Below are 22391 nucleotides of genomic sequence, written 5' to 3'. Positions count from 1 at the left end.
AAATTGCTCACTGTTGAAACCCATAAATGACGGTGAGCCAAAAACAACACGTGGAAAAGACACCTCACTTGATATTTATAACAATATTTTCGAGACCCATCAAAAACGACATCGAGTAGATTTACCACCAAGGGCACAACCAATTAGCGCCTCACCATCAACGTTCCACCACGGCCACAGTCGCCCAACGTTCCACCGAGGGGACAGTCAATCAACGTTCCTCCGATTGTACAGTCGCCTAACGTTCCTCCGAAGGCGCATACAGAGGCCTTTCAAACCACGGGATCGTTTCCAACCGTTTTAGCATTTTATTTTGTTTTGCAAAGGATAAAATGTAATATTCCGTACTTATCACTCTCTGTTCTAATATACGTTTAAGCTTAATCTAGTGAAAATTAAAGGAGAACGTGCCCGAGTCCGCGCTAAAAAGAGAGGCACGTGTAAAAAGGCAGTGAGGAAATGGAACTTTTGACGGAGCGGTTGATTATAAATTTCTTATACCCGAAACTTCCATAAATTATAAAACCAATAAGTTTAACTAGTATCAAATCCATATGGAAAAACTGAAGACACGATACCCATCATCGATCAGGAAATCCATTATCGATCAGAAAACTCATAATCGGTCACGAAACCCATGGTCAATCAGAAAACTCATAATTGGTCCATCAGGAAATCCATAATTGATCAGTATAATTTTCCCTTACATTAAAGCTGTTGTTCTCCGATACCTTTTTCATTAACTTCTGGTTGCGATACATTTAAAATAAAAAAGACACCGAAATTAACCGGAATTATTTTATTCAATTAATCCCTTCTATGATACAAAAAGGAACCGATCATTTTGAATTTATACATGTAGCTTACTTATGATATAAAGACCTGGATGCCCTCGTTTCTTTTGAAAAGAAACAAATCAAGGGTGTATAAATATTTTTGCACATTTCTAATTAAATTTTTGTTCATTGTTCTTTTTTGCCTATTCTTCTGGTTTTTGTTTTTTAAAAGGAACTTTTCTTCAAATGGTCCTCGTATACATCAATCACTCGTGTCATATCACTCGATATACCAAGTGGAATGTTAAAACCACTTCGATATAGCTTAAAGAGTACTATCACCGTGACGTCACGGGATGTCACCCACGATTTTTCCCCATAGAGAAAACCGACCAAATTGGCGGGCAGAAGTGATTGTACTCGATACCATATAGGCTGTTTTTAGACATAAAATGTTTTGTTCATTTTTATAATTTAATACCAAAATGATTACCCTTTTTCAAAATTATTAATATTCTAATATTAAACGCAATTCCAAAATGTAGCGCGCGCTTAAAACAAATTAAAAAAAACATTTGTGATTAACACACAAAAAATTGTAAAACGCCTAAAATGAAAGTTTCGGAATTCGAAACTCGAAATTTGAACTGCACATACTGAAATGGTTTGAATTAAACAACGCAACGACGAGACATAATAAAATAATAATTAACTTAAGTAATAGCGTTTAAAAATATAAAAATGAGCTAAGCACTATAGCGTTATAAATATTAGGAGATCTTTCGGCTTACGAAAAAATTAACTGTTTCGGAAGCAAGCAAATGTTTTGATTGTCGACTGCATTGTCACTAGAAAGAGTAATCGACATTTTAATTTATATTTTTTTAATTCAATTTGTTTAAATTTAATGTATTTCGTAACCAGCCGGGACTATTAATCGCCAGCACAGAAACGCATTCGGACATTTTGGCAGGACCCTTTTGATTCTTAAATACAACTTTAGTAAGAAATAATTGAGACCGATTACGATTAATTCTAAAACTAGTTCGCTTTACAATAATTCATCCGCGAGACTCATAAAGTGGCAGTACTATTAACTATCTATAGAGGAAAGATAATTGGTGAAGGGGCATCAGATCGGAGGTTTTGGCACCTGTAGAATAGTCACTTGAATGTCGATTCCAGCGAATTCTGCAAACGCAGTACGTAGTGCTTGCCGCAACTCATTTCTTCAAAATCGAATTTCAGAGACAATTTTCTCACAATTTGTTTTTCAAAAACTTTATAAACCAGATTCTGGTAAAAAATAAACGCCTTTAACATTTTGTTTCGTTTTTGAACTACGATTTTTATAAATTAAATTTTACGTCGATTTGAAGCGTATTTCATTATAATTATTTTATAACAATTTTAAAATGTCCAAGAAAATTTTTCTTATTTTGCACTCTTTAAAATAAGGCTAGAGAATGTAACTAAAAATATCATCATGAATCTTTTTTTAGTAATATCTCCTCCGTCGGCTTTTACGTCTCGCGTTTTCTATTCTAAAGAAGAACTATTTTGTATAAAAATATAGTAGTTATGTCGGGTCAGTCCTCTTCTACAGAAGCTCACTCGTACCGTTCATTTGTATTCGTTTTGGCTTTACCATGTGTCAAGCGCGTTTGAAACGCGTCGCGCAATCAACACGCGACATCTAGTGACCATAAAAAAGTCCTTTTCCTTTTCGAGTCGCTAGTTCGTCCCAGTGACGGAACACGCGCACCACGATCTCGCCACATTTGACACGTTTCGAAAATTGTACTAAACACGAATTGTAAGAAATAATAAAGTAAAAAAATAAAAGAGTTACTATCACACTCGCTGAATAGTTTACAAAAAATAACGTCTAATTCGAATGATTTTTTGACTCGCTGGTCCTACGTTATCGCCGCGTAAAGTAGGACCTGTTCATTCGAAGCAACAGAGGAGCTTGCGGGTTGCAGTCTCTGGGGTTGCATTTCATCATACCACTCTCATGGCACTTGCACTCCATGCACGGACTGCTCGCTAGTTTCACTACTTCGCCAGCTTCGTAGAATACACCGCCAACTTCGCAACCTGTAAATGTTTACGGAACACGTTTAAGCTATTGGCGATTTTCCTGAATGTGGAAAAGAAATACGTTACCTTTAACTTCTTCCGTCTTTTGAACGACTTGTTCGATATAGAGCGGACTTTGCGTCGTCGTCGTGGTCGTGGTACGAGCTTGAGGCCCTTTCTTGGAAAGTGGCGGACTCGTCTTGTTCTTCCAGTGAACGTGCACGGCTAACGAAATAAACGGACGTTAATCATCCACAAATGCACTGCATTAAAACCACGAGACAGCTGAACAAAGATACTTACGACACTCGTATCTGGGACAACAGAAACCGGCTATGGGTGTTTCTTGACATCCGACTACTGGAGGAGGACACGTCTGCTGCAGACAAATGATATCACCACGGAAGCAGAAGCAGAAATCACATGGCTCAGGCCTTGGAATTTGTTCCGCTGACTGAAACACTCTTCCTTCGAATAAGCAAGCTGCATCGTATAAAAATATAACGTTAACTCTGATATCTTAACCATTGACTTCAAATAACATGTATTTACCTCCTTCTTCAACGCCATAGGAAACTGTAGTTGTATCTATGGAGATAGATAGATATAAAATTATCAAAGGTCATCGAAAATTATTTTATTAATTATTTTAATTTTAATATTAAATTACCAGTAGGAACTTGACTTTTCTGAGTAAACAACGGCTTAAACGTTGTCGGTGGCAGTGTTGTTTTGAATAACCCGTAAATAGTAGTAAGGTCAAGCTCTTGAGTAGTAGTTAATGGGCTTTCTGTCGTTATTGTTGGAAGAGTTTGGTTTTGTCTTCTACGGGGATCTATTTCAAATACAGATAAGGTTGTCGCTTCCGAAATATCTTTGTCGGTTTTTGTAAAGATACTAGGACGCGTTGTTAAGTAATCGAAAACGGATTTGGCAGTTGTAGGCGGTGTAATTTCGGTCGCCGTCTGCGATTCAATGTCTTTTTTAGTTGCAAGTTCCATATCGACTGAAGTCGAAGTTGTGTTATTGAAAGTGGTTAGAGTAGCAGTTTCTTCAGTCTCCGGTTGGGGTGAACTTGTCAGAGGAGCTTCTTTTTCTTCCAATGCGGTTTCGGTTGGCAGTGATGTTTCTAAGGTTTCCGGTTTCTTAGAATACTGTAGAGTGGCGTGTTCACTTATTGTCCTCTCCGTTGTTGAAGTGGATTCTTCGGGACTGGTTGTCGTTATAATTGAGGGCTTTTCAGTGAGTTTAGTTGGCAACTGGTATGCTGTAGTCTCAGATGGCTCTTTTTCTGTTACCCTTTCAGGAAGTTCCGTTGCGATCAGCAATGGTGTAGTTTCCGAAGAATCTTTTTCGGTAACCTTTTGAGGAACTTCCGTTGATATCAGAGATGGTGTAGTTTCGGAAGAATCTTTTTCAGTGACCCTTTCAGGAACATCTGTTGATACCAGAGGTGGTGTATTTTCGGAAGAGTCTTTTTCAGTGACCCTTTCAGGAACTTCTGTTGATTCCAGAGATGGTGTAGTTTCCGAAGAATATTTTTCAGTGACCCTTTCAGGAACTTCTGTTGATTCCAGAGATGGTGTAGTTTCCGAAGAATATTTTTCGGTTACCCTTTCAGGAACTTCTGTTGGTACCAGAGATAGTGTAGTTTCGGAAGAATCTTTTTCAGTTATCCTTTCAGGAACATCCGTTGATACTGGAGATGGTGTAGTTTCAAAAGAATCTTTTTCAGTTATCCTCTTAGGAACTTCCGTTGATAGAGGAGTTGTTGTAGTTTCGGTAAAATCTTTATCAGTTATCCTCTTAGGAACATCCGTTGATACCGGAGATGGTGTAGTTTCAAAAGAATCTTTTTCAGTTATCCTCTTAGGAACGTCCGTTGATACCGGAGTTGTTGTAGTTTCGGTAGAATCTTTTTCGGTTATCCTTTCAGGAACGTCCGTTGATCCCGGAGAGGGTGTAGTTTCAAAAGAATCTTTTTCAGTTATCCTTTGAGGAACTTCCGTGGATACCGGATATGGTGTAGTCTGATAAGTTTCTTTATCAGTTATCCTTTCATAAACTTCCGTTGATAACGGAGATGGTGTAGTTTCGGTAGAATCTTTTTCCGTTATCCTTTGAGGAACTTCCGTGGATACCGGAGATGGTGTAGTCTGAGAAGTTACTTTTTCAGTTATCCTTTCATAAACTTCCGTTGATAACGGAGATGGTGTAGTTTCGGTAGAATCTTTTTCCGTTATCCTTTGAGGAACTTCCGTGGATACCGGAGATGGTGTAGTCTGAGAAGTTACTTTTTCAGTTATTCTTTCATAAACTTTCGTTGATAACGGAGATGGTGTAGTTTCGGTAGAATCTTTTTCAGTTATCCTTTCAGGAACATCCGTGGATACCGGAGATGGTGTAGTCTGAGAAGTTTCTTTTTCAGTTATCCTTTCATAAACTTCCGTTGATACCGGAGATGTTGTAGTTTCTGAAGTTTCTGTTTCAGTTACCTTTTCAGGAACTTGCGTGGATACCGGAGAGGGTGGAGTTTCCTTGTAGGTAACCTTTTCCGGGACTTCCGTCGAAGAGTAGGAAGGTGCGGTTACAGTAATTTCCTTCTCGGTAGTCATCTCTGAGACATCGGTTGATAGCTGGGATGGTGTAATTTCGAGAGCTTCTTTATCTGTAACTATCTCAGGCACTTCCGTTGACAACTGAGATGATGGCGTAGTTCTGGATGTTTCTTTTTCGGTTACCTCGTCAGGGGCTTCAGTCGACAACTTTAATGGTGTAATTTCCGTTGCTGTTGAAGTGACAGTAGGTGTAGTTTCGGATGTTTCTTTTTCGGGGATTTGGGTTGACAACGGAGAGAGCGTAGTTTCGGGTGTTTCGGTCACTCTTTCAGGCACATCAGTTGATAATGTAGAAATTGTAGTTTCGGCAGATATCTTCTCGGTTACTCTATCTGGTTTGTCCGTGGACAAATAGTAAGGAGTAGTTTCAGACGGTTCCTCCTCGGTCTCTTTTTTCGTGATTTCTGTTATACTAGTAACTTCTTTTTCGTCGATTCCGATCGATGTTAACGTAACGGGCGTATGATAAATGGTTTCTGAACTCGTTTCAAATGTAGTTGGTTCTTTTGATGGCAGAGTGGATGTAACAGTTCTCTGACTCAATGTAGAAGTCAATAGGTCTAGTGCAAAAGTAGTTGAGTATTCATCAGAAACCGTAGTAGATAGTTCTGGCTGTTCTTCAATAGCCTTGGGAGTTTCTGTTTCTTCTGGTCTGGCTTGTGTTGTTGGTAGTTCGTGGTAAATAGTTCCAGGCAATCGTGTTACGGCTACTCTTAGATCTGGCTCCTTTGTAGTTATTTCAGTCGATTCTTCGGGAACATAGGTTGACAGCTCTTCTGGTTCGGTTGTCGTCTTATGCTGCGATTCGATTTTAGGAGAGGTTGGCTGCGTTTCCGTTCCCTTTAGCTCAAATATTTCAGACTCCGTGGTGGTTCTCTCAGTTGCGCTTACGAATATTTCAGTTTTACTTGTTTCTGTTGCACCCTCAGTAGTTGGTTTCTCCGTTACAACCGTGGTAGATACTGTTATTCTTTCAGTGATAGGTCGAGCGGTTAACTCTTTCTCAGAGGAAATTGAAACAGATGTTTCAGTAGTTTTTTCCTGATCTACAGTTTGAGTGGTAATAATTGGTAAAATTTCTGCCTCGGTTTGTTCTGGTTTTTCCGTTGATTTAGAGAATTCTGTTGATAAAACGCTATCTGTCCCAGGGTACGTCTCTGTTCCTTTTACGCCGGTGGTTGAAAATTCGGAATTGGTAACCGTGTCATTTAACAAAATGGCTGCGGTTGTGATTTCCGCTTTGTCAGATAATGTGGATAAAGTTGTCTTTTCTTCTGGAGCTGCGGTAATTGGTTCTTCAGTGATATCTTCAATTTTCTCCGTTGCTTCTACTAAAGAAACAGTGCTTGAAGTCGTACCTGTCTTTTCGGCGGCATATTCCGTCTGTACGGTACTCGTATGTGTTACTTCATCCGTGGATGGGTACTTTTCAGTTGAAGAATAGGTTTCTTTTCCTTCCGTAACAGAAGGAGTTGTTCGTTCAACTTTAGGACTTGATGTTATATCTTTTACTGTGACAGAGTACAATTCCGTTACCTTTAGTTCGGTATATACAGTACTCTCAGTTATTTCTTCAGATACTCCAAGTAAGGTTGTCTTTTGTCCACCATCAGCGGAAGTGCTCCGTTCGGTGGTAGGTACGACTTCTGTTTCTTTCTCAGTACTTGAGGAACTGCTAACAGATTCCAATGTAGAGCTAGGAAGTGCAGTTGTAATTTTTTCCTCAACAATCTTCTCTATCAACGTTGTTCCCTCTGTTTCTTTTTGCGTCGTTGTTTCATCAGTGACAAGTGAAACAGATGGTACCGATATTTTCTTTGTGGGTGTACTAGAAGTACCACTTTCAAAATCTAATATTGTAGTCAATTCTTCACCTGTAATTAAAGTGGAATATTCTTCAGGTGCAGCAGTAACTTCGGTTACTTCTTCATCAGTTGATGGCGCTTTAGTGCTAGTTACGAATTCATAAATCGTTGTAGTGCTTTTCTCAGTTGCTTGTTTTTCAGTTACTTTAGTTACATCAGAAATAGGAAAAATGGTGGTCTCGTATGTTGGAATCGGGCTCTCAGTGTATTTATCTAATGATTTTTCAGTAAAAGTTGCCTTTGGTTGTTCAGTTACGACGGTGGTTTCTTCTTTTACGACTTGTGGTTCAGTAGTCTCGAAAGCTTCCTTTGGAGTTTCTGTCTCTTTTTCGGCTGATGTTGGCGTTGAGGGAGATGATGGAATTAAAGTTCCTTCGTACAGTTTAGTACTTGTTCCTTCAAATTCACTTGTAGCGTCGGTGCTTTCTTTAGTCGAAATTGAAGTTGGCGATGGCGTTTGAATATCTTCGCTAGTTGGAGAAGTTCCACCTTCGGATATAGTTACAAATCTGGTGGATTCCGTTTCAGGTGCTAAAGTAGTTTCGGTCTTTCCTGTACTTGATAATGATACAGTTACAGGTCTTCTAGTAGTTGGTATTAATGTGGGTTCAGTAGCAGTAGCAGTTCCTACTAATTCTTTTTCAGTTACAATTGTTGTATACTCTGTTTTGGGACTCAATGTAGTTCTCTCTGATATCTTTTCTATCGATTCTGTTACAGCCGCTAAAGTTTCTGATGTCGTGGACGTAATATCAACTGGGACTTCACTTTCCTTAACTGTGCTAGTTCTGCTGATTTCTTCTGTTACTTGAGTCGAAAGAGTTGCTGGCTTAGTAGACAATTCCACTTCTACTCCTAGTAACGTTGGTGAAAATTCTGTGAACTCTTTTTCGCCAGTTGTACTTTTCAAAGTAGTTCCCTCCTCAATTACCGAAAGAGTATTAAATTCTTCAGGGGCTGATGTTATCCCGTCTTCATCCGTACTAGTGGACAGTGTAGTTCCCGCGAAAGTAACCGATGGCCGTCTCTCCTTAATTCCGTCTGTTGTTTCGGTTCCTACTCTAAATTCCATGTCAGTTGTTAATTCTTTTTTCGTTGTTGTGCTGTACAAGCTAGTTTCATCAACTCCAGACGGAGTACTTGTTTCTTGCATCAAGCCAGTTCCTGGTTCTTTTAATGTAACCGTTTCTTCGCGCACTGGTGTTACGGTTTCAATTAGCCCACTTGTATCAGTTACGGGTGCGATAAAAGTTGGTTTAGTCACACCGCTTACATCTGTGATTCCTGTTTCCGAAGGAACTGATGATACTGTGGACTTTCTAGTATGCTCTGTCTCAGTCGAGGATAACTCAGGAACTGTTCCATACAATCTCGTAGTTAAATCAACTGTACTGCCGCTGGTTATTCCGGAGCCCTTATTTATCGGAGTCTCTGTAAATGTAGCTCCGGAAAATTCTTTCACAGTTACAGCCGATTCCCGAGTGGAAATCACAGTAGTTTGCTCATCTTCCAACGTGGTAGGTGCTATACTGGGAGCCTCGGTTCCTTTCGATTTATCTGAAGGTGTGGATGATTCTTGAACTAATGTAATAGTAGTTTCGTCTGAAATACTAGGAACCCTAGTACTTGTGGATTCGGTTTTTTCCATGTCGGTGTCGAGTGGCTTAGTTATCAAAAGCGGTTGCTTAGTCACCGACTCTGTCGAACCAGATAAACTTGGAGTTGTGTTTTCGCTAGACGAAATTGAGATATCTTGGTCAGTGACTTTTCCGTCTGGCAGTTCGGTAGGTTCAGCTTTAGTGATTTCGGTTTCAGTTTCAGTTTCTGTGATTTTGTAAATTCCAGCGGTAGTTGTTTCAGCTTCCTTAACGATAGGTGATACAGTTTTAGTAGCGAGAGACTCGGATGTAATTTTAGTTCCTTTTTCAGATGCTTCAGTAGTAGCTAATGTTTGCTCATCCTTTTTCAAACCGGTTGTAATTGATGGTTCCGTGACCGACTCTTTAACAGTTCCAGTAATATCTTCTTTCGAAGGTTGTGTGCTGGATTCACCAAATTCCGTTCCAGTAGCATCAGTAACTAGGGTCTCCTTTTCCGTCGAAAACGTTGTATGCTTTTCTATCACTGGAGTAGTTACTTTTTCTTCAAACGTTGAGGCATATGTAGTTTGGTGTTTTACAGTGTTACCTGATTCCGTAGTATATTTTACAGAGTCCCTGTCTACCACTTCTGTGTAAAAAGGCTTTTCAGCTGCAACTTCTGTTGTCGTTTCATGACTTTCTCCAGTTTCAGTTACTGATGTAGATGGTTCCATTTCCGAAAACTTTGTTGATTCAGCTTCAGGAGCCTTTGATGGCCCTGTTGGGCTCGTACCAATCTCTTCTTTACGCTCAGTTGTTACTAAACTGGATATAGTTGTTGGTCTTTCTGTTTCTGCTGCTACATCTGTAACGTGAGATTCAGTTTCGAATTCTGCTTTTGGCGTTACAACAGTTTGATTTTCACTGATCACTGCCTTTTCTTTTCCGTCTTCCAAAGTGGTTATTTCAATAGAATATTTCGTTGTGGGCAAGGATGTAGTGTACACGGATTGAGGCACAGTTGTGCTTGTTTCTACTAATATCGTTGGCGTCGAAACTGGTTCAATCGAAGTATCTACCTTTATTGGAGGTTCGGATTCTTCACTGGAGGTCGGTTTAACAGTTGCCTCTGAAAATGGCGTTGTTTCTCGTTCATAAATCTCCGTGCCAGTTGATAGTTCGGGAGCTGATGTCTCTTCGTCTAAAGCCGTGGTTTTATCAACGACGTCCGGAGATTTAGAAGAGCTTTCAAAGGCTTCCGTGACTTCTTCACTTGGGGAATAGTCAATAGTAGGTGTTTGTGTCTTATCATTGGCTAGTATAATCGTCTTTGTACTTGGTTCAGTCCCTGCAACGGATTCCAGCGTAGTCGATCCTACATAGGAAATTATTGGTCTAGTTGGTTTTCGCTCTGAAATCTCTCCAGGACCGGTGGTTGGTTGTAAATCTTTTTCCGTTGTCTTTACAGTTGATAGAAAGGTGGTTGGGTAACTTTCTGACACCAAAGGTGTTGTTATTGGTTCTTCAGGAGATTCAGTTTGTTCTGGTGATCTCGTTTCCTCGGTCACTTCCACGGTTGTGGAAATTGTAGAAGGCTTTTCAGGTTTAATCTCTTCGGTTTCGTTGACCGTTGTCTCACTTGAAATTGTTTGAGTTACTGTAAGTTCACTTTCTTTTGAAGGAGTCAAGGTCGTAGATGCTGAAACCCCGCTAATTTTTGGTTCACCTGCGTCAGTTACGGTTGTAAGCTTGGCTTCAGTTTCTTCTTCTGGAGAAACGGTAGTTTGCGAAACCACGGTAGTTTTTGGTTCACCGGTGCCAGTTACGGTCATTAGCTCGGCTTCAGTTCCTACGTCTGGAGCATCTGTAATTACTGAAACCCCGGGAGTTTTTGGTTCGCCGGTGCCAGTAACGGTCGTTAGCTCGGCCTCCGTTCCTACGTCTGGAGCATCTGTAAATACTGTAACCCCATGAGTTTTTGGTTCGCCGGTGACAGTTACAGTCGTTAGCTTGGGCTCCGTTCCTTCGTCTGGAGAATCTGTAATTTCTGAAACCCCGGGAGTTTTTGGTTCGCCGGTGCCAGTTACGGTCGTAAGCTCGGCCTCAGTTTCTACTTCTGGAGCAACTGTAATTGCTAAAACCACGGGAGTTTTTGGTTCAACGGTGCCAGTTACGGTCGTTAGCTCGGCTTCAGTTCCTACGTCTGGAGCATCTGTAATTACTGAATCCCCGGGAGTTTTTGGTTCAGCGGTGCCATTAACGGTCGTTAGCTCGGATTCAGTTCCTACGTCTGGAGCATCTGTAATTACTGAAACCCCGGGAGTTTTTGGTTCACCGGTGCCAGTTACAGTCGTTAGCTTAGGCTCCGTTCCTACGTCTGGAGCATCTGTAATTACTGAACCCCCGGGAATTTTTGGTTCACCGGTGCCAGTAACGGTCGTTAGCTCGGCCTCCGTTCCTACGTCTGGAGCATCTGTAAATACTGTAAGCCCGGGAGTTTTTGGTTCGCCGGTGACAGTTACAGTCGTTAGCTTGGGCTCCGTTCCTTCGTCTGGAGAATCTGTAATTTCTGAAACCCCGGGAGTTTTTGGTTCGCCGGTGCCAGTTACGGTCGTAAGCTCGGCCTCAGTTTCTACTTCTGGAGCAGCTGTAATTGCTGAAAACACGGGAGTTTTTGGTTCACCGGTGCCAGTTACGGTCGTTAGCTCGGCTTTAGTTCCTACGTCTGGAGAAACTGTAATTGTTGAAACCCCGAGAGTTTTTGATTCATCGGTGCCTGTTACGGTGGTTAGCTCGGCCTCCGTTCCCACGTCTGGAGCATCTGTAATTACTGAAACCCCGGGAGTTTTTGGTTCGCTGGTGCCGATTACGGTCGTTAGTTCGGCTTCAGTTCCTACGTCTGGAGCAGCTGTAATTGTTGAAACCCCGGGTGTTTTTGGTTCACTGGTTCCAGTTACAGTGGTTAGCCCGGCCTCAGTTCCTACGTCTGGAGCAGCTGTAATTTCTGAAACCCCGGGAGTTTTCGGTTCACCGGTGCCAGTTACAGTCGTTAGCTCGGGCTCAGTTTCTACTTCTGGAGCAGCTGTTTCAGTGGTTTCTGTAAGTGTCGTTTTTGAAGGAAGTTCTTCGGTGGTTGTTACAGTTTCAGGTTCGTCGCTCTTTTGTGAGGTGGCCTCTCGTGTAACTCCAACCTCAATACCGGTTATGTCGGGAAGTTCAGAGGTTCTCACAGCTAATGTCATACCAGTTGAAGTTTCTTTGTATAAGGAAGTTGATTCGGTTGTAAATCCCAACATAATTGTAGGAACGGAAGACGGTATAGATTCAGTTTTAACTAATACTGACTCTTTCGTTGTAAATTCTGGTAAGGCACTTGAAGTCGTGGACAATATGTACGTTGTTTCTTTCTCAGTTTCAGTGGACAACGTTTCGCCAGAGCGTGTAATCTGGTCTGGTACAGATGTAGTTCCCTTGGATATTCCTTCTGAATCAGTTTCTGTAGCTAAAGGTGCCCGACTGAACGTTTCAGTATTGGGTGTTTCTGTTGTAATACCGAACGTTCCCTTTGCTTCTGTTACACTTTTGGAAGTAACACCATCTGTGCTGACCTCTTTTTCGGCTGGTGATGATATAGTAGTACCTTCTTGAATTGGTTGGCTGGCCTTGGTAAATTCAATATCTATGGTCGCGGTAGATTGTTTTTGGGGTAAGATTGTTTGGGTTTCAGCTACTACGAATGGCTTAGTTGCTTCAGTTAGTTTGGTTTCTGTTGTTCCGTCTTGCTTAGTTGTAAGTACTCCCAATGTAGTTGCTTCAGAAGAAATACCGCTATCTTCTTTAACTGAAGTCGAAGTTGTTTCAAATGGCGGAAGTTTCGTCGTTTTTTCAATAGTTGTCAACGTTGCAGTCTCAGGAGTGAGAGTAACGGTGTGGTTATCCGGAGCTAAATCATACATTATATTGTTAACAACATTGTTAAAACTACAATCGCGCCACAGTGAAAAGCGTTCGAATACTTACGGCAACTGTATGTCACAGGGCAACATTCTTCTTCGTTAACCACACTAGGTTGACAACCATCGCCCGGACTCTTGCAAACTTGCAAAACGCAAATTAATTCACCAGCTGCGCAGTAGCAGAACTCACACGGATCAGATGTAGGAATAGCTTCTCCATCAACAAACAAAGTACTGTTTATAAGACATGCTGGAAAATAAGAAAACATTTAGCATTTCAACTAGTAAAATAATTTTGAGTTAATTTAATGAAGCTATACATACCCCCAGTTGTGGTTGTGCTAGGATATTCAGTTGTGGTAAGTTCGCCAATTGTTGTTTCAGCAGGTACTTCTGTTGTCGTTTGAAAATCCTTTTTTGGTGAGATGTCCGGTTCCCCTGGTGTTACTCGCAACGTAGTGCTTTGCAGCATCGTCGAACCTTCCGGTGATTCTTTCGTTGAGTAACCGATCGTTGATTGTCCAGTCTCACCAAATTCGGGGAGAGTTGTTAACTCGGGGGTTTCAGTTAATTCGCCTTTGTCAGTTTCCAACGAAGTGGTGCTTGTTTTATAAGATTCTGTAGTGACAGCAGCTGACGAAACAGTAGTGGTTCTTGGTACAACAAATGTAGTTCTGTATCTAGTTTCAGGAGAAAAAGTCTCTTCCGTTTTACTTTCGATTAGCGTTTCGGTGACATCTGGTTCCTGGGCTGTTTTTAATGTTGAAATTTCGATTGAGCTCGGACTCGAACCATCAGTTTCTTTCAGAGTGGTCGCTTCAGTTTCTGATTTCGTCGTCAGTTCAGCCTCACTAGAGAGCGTCAAAGGTGGTGATACCCTTTTGGTTGACGACCCTGGTAATATCGTTGTCTTTTCTATTTCTTTTTCAGTTACTTCCTCCATTGATGGTTTTGTGGACAGCTGAGGATCGTCGCTTTCAAACGTTACAGTGGTTTTTGTAAGTACAGGAGCAGTGGTTTTTAATTCTTCTACGCTAATTACTGTTGAGGGCTCTTTGGTAAAACCGTCTTCGCCAGTTGTTATTGTTTTCTCTTCTCCAGCTGGTTGTCGTTCTGGTGTGCTTAATTGTTCTTCGGTAGACGTAACCTCTTCACTTGTGCTGGTAATTTCCTTCTCAGGAACTAATGTTATTTTAGTTGGAATAACATTCCCAGGGGAAGTAGTGAATTCAGTACTTCCGGGACTTTCGGTTTCAGGAGCAAACGTGCTGGTCTCTGATGTTATGTCTTCCTCCGAAATCGACGGTGTTACAGGCCTGTAAGTTATACGTACTCTAGGACGGGTTGTACCTTGATCTGGAGTTCCGGTTGAAGCTTCTTCAATAAGAGTTCCAGTGTAACCTTCCTCTGTGGTCTTAACAGTAGTTTTATCAGCATCGAATGTTTGCGGAACCGCTGTTTGTGGCGGTGTAGATGTACTTTCCGTAATAGAACTCGGTGTTTGCTCAAATTGTACCGTAGGTTTGATTGTTTCGGGCAATTTGGTTGATTCATATGAAAAGGAAGTAACTTTTTCTGCCGTACTAGTTAATGATGAAGGTGTTTCATCTGGTAATCCTGTTGTCCCTGGTAATTTAGTGGATTTTCTTTCATCCACTGTTGCAGAATACCCGGGAAAGCCATCTAACGTTGGGCTTTTTGTCTCGCTAACTCCGGTAACATCTGTAAATTCTCCAGGAACGGTCGTTACTTCCGTTTCAACATCTGTTGTAACTCTGGTATAAAACGCCGATGTAGTGATCTTTCCAATGTCAAGGGAAGAAACGGTTGTTTTACTCTCAGCTTCCTGACTACTAGTGGTTATAGTGATTGGAGCTATTGTTGAGGTCTTGGTTGCCAATGATCCTAAAGTAGTTATGTCTGGCAACATGGTTTGTACTTCGGGAACAGTTGTTTCTCCTGTACTTAAGCCTACCGTTTCTTTGACACCCGGTGATCGTGTGGTTGTATCTTGCAGTGTACCAGACGTTGTGTCACTTGTTACTTCCTCCGGGGCGAACGTTTTATCAGTTTCAAAATCTGTAGAAGTAATTTTTTCTTGTTCTAAAGAAGAAATTGTTGTTTTGGTTTCCGCTTCAGTGGTACTTGTTCTGTCAGCTTCAGCTGATTTCGACTTTTCAGTTACTGCAACTGGTTCTACCGTTGAAATTTCTGGTATCAACGTCAGTTCTTCAGGTGACGAAGTAGTTTTCGTAGTTAAAGTCGATGCCATTCTATCTCCCGAAGATTCAGTTGCCGTTGATGATTCTGCTTCCACAGGTTTTGTCTCAAAAGTGGTTTCTTTCGCGATAGATGTCTCTTCAGTTTCGGTGGACGTTGAGGCTTTCGTTGATGTAATTTTCTCTTCTGATAACGTTAAGGTAGTTGTTTTAACTTTTTCTTCGCTGCTAAGTGTTGTTATCTCTTCTGGAGACGGGGTTATTGTAGTAGGTACTACTGCTTTAACCGCAGTTACTCTAGGACTGAATGTTCGGTCTACTTCTATCGTTGTTTCTTCCGTTGTGTGGCTTATTGTTTTTACAATATCTGGTAATTGGGTTGTTGAGGGTTCAAATTCTCCCAGCAACGTCTCGAAAGTACTTTCAGTTGGTACGTTCGTTTCTTCAGATTCCGATTCTGTGGTTTTCGTTACTATTCCCACTCCGGTGGCAATATCTGTTTCAATCGAAGAAATTGTTGTATCCCGTTCTTGACTACTTATCGTTGGAGTAGCTGTTGTTGAGAGAGTAGCTACAGTAACACCTCCTTTCGTCACCTCAGTTTTAAGTGTTTGAGTGGTAGGAATTGGAGATTCCTCCGTAATTGACTGCGAGGGAATATCTGTGGCAGATTGCCCACCAAGAGTTGGAACATCAGTTACCATAACCTCGCCTGTACTTGATTCTGTGTACCCAAAAGTCACCGCATCTGTACCGGATTCGGTTTTAAATGTTATTCCAGGTCCACGACGCTCGTCAACAGCACCAGTTCCAGTTGACTCTGTAGTTTGGGTCTCTTCACTTCGGGTTATGAAAGGTGACTCTGTACTATCAGGTGATATACCGCCACCCAGTGCGACTCTGCTTGTGTCGGTTGCTGTGACATCAATTTCAGGAGAAGTTGTAGTAACTTTCTTGACAGGTTTTCCACTTTCGGCTAATTGCGACGTTGTAGACGTTGACTCCGTGCTCAGGTCGGATGGCAGTTTGGTTGAAGTCACATATTCGGGTCTGGTCGTGCTACCAGTACCAAGAGTTGTTTCGTACACTTCAGTAGGCAAAGTAGTATCCTCCTGGGAGTATGTACCAGTATGATCAACAGGTTCTTCACGACCAGCCTCTTCCGTTGTGCTTCCCATAACTTGGTCATGCACTTCCAATGTAGAAGGTAATTTGGTAGGAACAAATACTTTAACGACTGTCTCGGTCGATGAAGTTTCAGTGGGTGATGTGTCTTCTGGCATTTTAGTTTCTTTGGGTAATGGAGATATAGTGGTGTCTTTTACGTCAATTCTTACTTCCGGCGTAGCAGTAGTTACTTTCGTAGATTCAATTGCTATTTGAGGTCTACTTGTATCAGATATTTTATATGTCGTGTCGGTTTCATCCAATGTTGCTACAGATGAGGGCTTCTGTGTAGTTTCCTCAGATGTCGAGTGACTGATAGTTTCAGTAACAAGTATGGTGCTTTCCGAACCCAAACTACTAGATTCAGGGCTGATAGTAGAACCTCTCTCTGTGGCACTAATTTCAGATGTTTCTTTCGCAGAATCGGTGGTAGTAGTCTTGGGTAGGTCTTCTAGGGGCCCGGTTACCATCTCAGTTGCTCCTTTGGAGAATTCTGTTGAAACAGATTGTTCCGTTTTTGAGGTTTCAGGGGCAGCCGTAGTGTATAGCAAATCAGGTGTAGTTACTTTAACGGTAGTTACAACATCTTTTACGCTGGTTGCTTCCGATGTCGCCGTTACAGGTGCTGCTGATGTTTCACTGATAACCGATGTTTCGGGAGTTTCATGGTCCAAAGAACCTGTTTTCGCAGTTGTTTCAAGTACACCTGGCAGTTTGGTATAGATATCAGTTGTACCTTCTACACTGGTAACACCTTCAGTCTCTTTCGAGGTAAGTTCGGATTCTGAAGATGAAGTAGGTGGCATTTTAGTAACAGTCGGTTCTACCTTTTCACTTGATGTCCGAGGACTTTCCGTACTTTCACTATGTTCGTCTGTAATAGTGATTTCTCCAGTTGGTAGAGCAGTTGCACTTGATAAAGTAATTTCAGGAGAAGATTTAGTAATTTCTGGTTTCTTTTGAGTGGTTTCTGTGACCAAAAGACCTTCTGTGGTTTCAGTTACAGAAAGACCTTCGGTAGATATGGTTATAAGAGGACCTTCAGTAGACTTTGTATTTACGAGACCCTCAGTGGCTTTTGTTTCTAGGGGTTCAAGAGGGCCTTCAGTTGCTTTCGTTTCTAGAGGTCCTTTGGTGGCTTTCGTTTCTAGAGCTTCTAGAGGGCCTTCAGTGACTTTCGTTTCTAGAGGTCCTAGAGGGCCTTCAGTGGCTTTCGTTTCTAGAGGTCCGTCGGTGGCTTTCGTTTCTAAAGGTTCAACGGTGGCTTTTGTTTCTAAAGGTACTTCGGTGGCTTTCGTTTCTAGAGCTCCTAGAGGACCTTCAGTGGATTTCGTTTCTAGAGCTCCTAGAGGACCTTCAGTGGCTTTCGTTTCTAGATGTCCTAGAGGGCCTCCAGTGGCTTGTGTTTCTAGTGGTCCTAGAGGGCCTTCAGTGGCTTGTGTTTCTAGTGGTCCATCGGTGGCTTTCGTTTCTAGTGGTCCATCGGTGGCTTTCGTTTCTAGAGGTCCTAGAGGGCCTCCAGTGGCTTGTGTTTCTAGTAGTCCTAGAGGGCCTTCAGTGGCTTGTGTTTCTAGAGGTCCATCGGTGGCTTTCGTTTCTAGAGGTCCGTCGGAGGCTTTCGTTTCTAAAGGTCCTTCGGTGGCTTTCGTGTCTAAAGCTCCTAGAGGACCATCAGTGGCTTTCGTTTCTAGAGGTCCGTCGGTGGCTTTCGTTTCTTGAGGTCCTAGAGGACCTTCAGTGGCTTTCGTTTCTAGAGGTCCATCGGTGGCTTTCGTTTCAAAAGGTTCTTCGGTGGCTTTCGTTTCTAGAGGACCATCGGTGGCTTTCGTTTCTAGAGGTTCGTCGGTGGCTTTAGTTTCTAGAGGTCCTAGAGGGCCTTCAGTGGCTTTTGATTCTAGAGGTCCGTCGGTGGCTTTCGTTTCTAAAGGTCCTTCAGTGGCTTTCGTCTCTAGAGGTCCTAGAGGACCTTCAGTGGCTTTCGTTTCTAGAGGTCCATCGGTGGCTTTCGTTTCTAAAGGTTCTTCGGTGGCTTTCGTTTCTAGAGGACCATCGGTGGCTTTCGTTTCTAGATGTCCGTCGGTGGCTTTAGTTTCTAGAGGTCCTAGAGGGCCTGCAGTGGCTTTTGATTCTAGAGGGCCAACGGTGGTTTTCGTTTCTAAAGGTCCTTCAGTGGCTTTCGTCTCTAGAGGTCCTAGAGGGCCTTTAGTGGCTTTTGTTTCTAGATATCCTTCAGTAGCTTTCGTTTCTAGAGGTTCTAGAGAGCCTTCAGTAGCTTTCGTTTCTAGGGGTCCAAGAGGGCCTTCAGTAGTTTTCGTTTCTAGTGGTCCAAGAGGGCGTTCAGTAGTTTTCGTTTCTAAAGGTCCTAGCGGTCCTTCAGTGGCTTTCGTTTCTAGGGGTTCAAGAGGGCCTTCAGTAGTTTTCGATTCTGAAGGTCCTAGTGGTCCTTCAGTGGCTTTCGTTTCTAGAGTGCCTTCAGTTGCTTTTGTTTCTAAAGGTACAAGAGGGCCTTCGGTGGCTTTAGTTTCTAGAGGTGATTCTGTGGCTTTCGTCTCTAGATGTTCTAGAGGGCCTTCAGTGGCTTTTGTTTCTAGATATCCTTCAGTAGCTTTCGTTTCTAGAGGTCCAAGAGGACCTTCTGTAGTTTTCGTTTCTAAAGGCTCTAGCGGTCTCTCAGTGGTTTTCGTTTCTAGAGTGCCTTCAGTAGCTTTTGTTTCTATAGGTCCTAGACGGCCTTCAGTAGATTTTGTATATAAAGGACCCTCAGTAGCTTTATTTTCTAGAGCAACTTCAGTAGTTTTAGTACCTAGAGGACCTTCTGTATGTTCAGTTTCTGAAGGACCTTCAGTATATTTAGTGACTAAAGATCCTTCGGTAGATTCAGTGCTTGTACTGCTTTCCAACAGTACAACAGAACTGGGAAGCGCTGGTGTTGTCGGTCTTAGCGTTATTTCATCCGGTAAGGTTTCTTTTGTCTCCGAGGATGGTTTTTCGGTTAGCTTTGGTTCTTCCGTGGACTCTGATGACTTTGAAGTTATTTCAATAATTGGTGTTAATGTAGATTGATACGGTGTTTCTTTGATTTCTGTACCAATAGTACTTGTTCTTTCAGATGATGTTTCCCCTTGTTCTGAAAAGGTTCCATATTCTTTTGTGGTTTGCTGCGCTGGTTCCGAAACAGTTACCGTTTCTTCTGTTGTCGTTGGCGCTAACTCAGAAACAGTCGACGCTGGAACTGAAGTGGTTTGCGTTTGCTCTGTTTGAGTTTTTGCTTCTGTAATGGTGGTCGCTGGTTCTGAAACCATAATCTCGGGTTGCGAAGTGATTTCAGCTGCTTCTGTAGTTATTGACAACTTTGTGCTACTATCGGTGGCTTCAGAAAAGGTTGGTGATATTGTTGAAGAAGTTTCAATTATTTCAGGGACAGTTGGGGAAAAAGTTGTCAATAAATCAGCTTCTTTCGTTTCCGTTGTCTTCACCGATTCGGTTTCCCCAGCCTTTGACGAAGATTCAGTGGATGGCGATGAGCTAGAGGCCTCAATAATTTCTGTTTTCTCCGTAGTTTCCAGTGTGGTAGACCTAACAGTGTCAGGTGTATCTGTAAATTTCGAGGTTGACGAAGGCCGAGTAGGTTCAACACCCTCTGTTCCTGAAGACAGTGTTGTTGCTGAAGGTAATTCAGTCTCTTTGCTGTACCCGTCTTGGCTACTCTTTGTCGTAGCCTCTTGCGGTGCTGTAGTTGGTAATAAAGTCGAAACGGTCCCTTCACTTACAGTTGGAGATTTCGTAGTCTCAGTGCTATACAGATCTTCAGGGCGCCTTGATGAGTGTTCAGTTTCTGGAAGACGAGTTGACGCCAATTCCGAAACTGTCGCACTAGTTAAGGTAATGGTGTCAATTGGCACTGTGCTTGTTTCACCGCTAAAAGAACTGGTGGGTTCTTCGGTTATAGCTTCTTTTGTATGGGCAGTGGTTTCCGTTGTTGGAAGTGTCGTGGTTTCATTGCTTGGTTGAGTTTTAACTAAAATTGAAAAATGAACTTTATAGAAGAAGTAGGTTATTCGTTACCTCAACGTTCAGTGATAGCTAATGGTGGGTTCTTACCACATTCGAAATATGGACAGCACTCTCCCGGAGTATATACAATTCGACACTGAGAAACATCTTGAGCTGGTTTCTGGCACATTAATTCGTCACAGTAAACAACGCTGTTGGCACAAACGCAATTGACCATGCATGGATCGTTTGAAACAACTGACTGGCTGTTGGTATATACACGGTCTTCGTACCGACAAACACCTAAAATAGAAATTCGTATTTAGTGTAACAGATTTAAAAATGGATAACGAAATCCGTGCAAGTTAAAGAATAATTATGAATAGTTGCATCTCAAAACTGTGTTTATTTAACTTAAGCGATTCCTTATTTATCTTCTATTTCGTAATTATCACGCTTTAAAACATCGGAAGCTCAAACTTTACTATCCCCACGTAAGTGTTTGCTTTTCTTATGTCTTTGAATCATTTATTAAACCAGTATTATGTAATTGAATCATTATTATTAGAAAACTATTATCGGCGTGAATACTAATAAATTGCGAAATTAATCGCCACAAAAGAAAGAAATCTGTGACGTTTGACTTGAATAACTTTAGTTCACGCTCGTTTGTTAATTTACTTCTGATAAGAAGGATTCGTTGTTATCGGCCAACTCTATAGTTAAACTACAGTTATGGCTATACTCGGTAACAACCTTAGAAAGGATGCATCTTCTAATAAGACGCAGTTTAATTTTTTTTGTACGACATAAGAAAACTCAAGCAAACTGATGAAATTCCACATTTAAGCATTAATGGCTTGGTCACAATTGTAGAGCAATTCATTCCGCTCTAAGGTTGCAACCGAGTATAATGCTAAATCTTTACACAGTGGTGTTTTCTGGATAACTAATCTTGTTACGTTGATACCGGAGCTTTGTTATTTCTATTAAAGGGACATAGTATTGTTTGAATTTCAATAATTTTCCGTGCTATCACGGGGAGAGTTGACTTAAAATTCAAATGATACCAGAAATAACTAATTACCTTCGCCTGGAATCATTCCAGGAAAAAACATCGGTCCAATTGTAGTTCTTCTACTGATGACAGCGGGTGTTGTGCGGAATGTTGTAATTTCTCCTTGAGGTAGAGTTTTCGGACTAGACGTTTGAGAAGTGGTAGGCTCGGCAGTAGTGGTGACTTCGTCAGAAATGGCTCCTCCCAACTTGATGGTGGGCGTGTCTGATCGATCCTTGGCCGGTGTGACGGACGATTTTGGCGCCACTGGACGAGCAGATTCCGTTTTCTGGAAAGGTGGTTGTTCCGATGTTACTCCAACCTCCATTGGTTCGATGGGGAAATCGGTAGGGGGCGCTTCCGTCAGCTCTTCGACTTCTACTTCGGTAGTAGTTGCGTCTTTTGTGGAAGAGTCGGTGACAACGAATTTAGTTGTGACGGCAATATCTTTGTCCATTTTTAACGTGGCTGGAACTTCGGTGGCGTTTAAGAATTTTTCCGTCGGGGAGACTGTCGTTTCGGCTAAAATGAATTAATGGTGGGTTATTCAATAGACGCTACAATGAAAACATCTTTCTTTTAACCTAGCCCCCTCGTGATCAATGAACAAACATTTTTTGATTGGTAAAACCAGGGCAACTACTATCGACTATAACTAGAGCCCGGCGGGACAGATAAATTAACCACCAAAATTGCGATTTTCCATAAAGATTTCGGTCAACTGCTTATTTATGGATATTAGTCGCGGTTATAAAACGATTTAATATGCAAGAAATAAGTTTTTTCAGATAATTTTTGTTATGCATAAAAAAAAATAAAACGAATATTTATTATCCAAGCTCCGACCACTAACTACAACTTCTTAATTAATAAGCTAGTTTTTATTTTTAAACGTTCAAAGACGCCACAGCAACGAACGTCAACGCGCAATCTCCGCTAACACATTGGTTTTTGTGTCGACACTCACCGTAACCGAGTTTTTCCCTTATGATAATTTGTTCTTATTTCTAGCACCGCTTAAAGTCCAAGTGGCAAGGACCACCTAAAGAGTATCTTACGCGTCCTATAGCTAGATCGG

General features: G+C 41.8%; 1 protein-coding gene across 1 annotated transcript in view; it reads right to left on the bottom strand.

The window, feature by feature from the left end:
• Window positions 1-797: 797 nt before the first annotated feature.
• Window positions 798-22391, bottom strand: part of LOC149957434 (uncharacterized) — a 71447-nt gene continuing 49853 nt past the window's right edge. The window contains exons 8-16 of the mRNA XM_090167029.1: window positions 21344-21835; window positions 20365-20559; window positions 13202-20281; window positions 12942-13127; window positions 3529-12864; window positions 3411-3446; window positions 3162-3341; window positions 2946-3083; window positions 798-2876 (exon numbers count right to left, since the gene is read on the bottom strand). Coding sequence (XP_090023155.1) covers window positions 2701-2876; window positions 2946-3083; window positions 3162-3341; window positions 3411-3446; window positions 3529-12864; window positions 12942-13127; window positions 13202-20281; window positions 20365-20559; window positions 21344-21835 — 17819 coding nt within the window. The 3' untranslated portion in view covers window positions 798-2700. The remainder of the gene's footprint in view (window positions 2877-2945; window positions 3084-3161; window positions 3342-3410; window positions 3447-3528; window positions 12865-12941; window positions 13128-13201; window positions 20282-20364; window positions 20560-21343; window positions 21836-22391) is intronic.

This window comes from Leiobunum rupestre, chromosome 2, assembly GCF_980474605.1.
Source record: "Leiobunum rupestre chromosome 2, qqLeiRupe1.1.hap1, whole genome shotgun sequence".
Taxonomy (NCBI): domain Eukaryota; kingdom Metazoa; phylum Arthropoda; class Arachnida; order Opiliones; family Sclerosomatidae; genus Leiobunum; species Leiobunum rupestre.
This window is presented reverse-complemented; position numbering and strand designations above follow the sequence as displayed.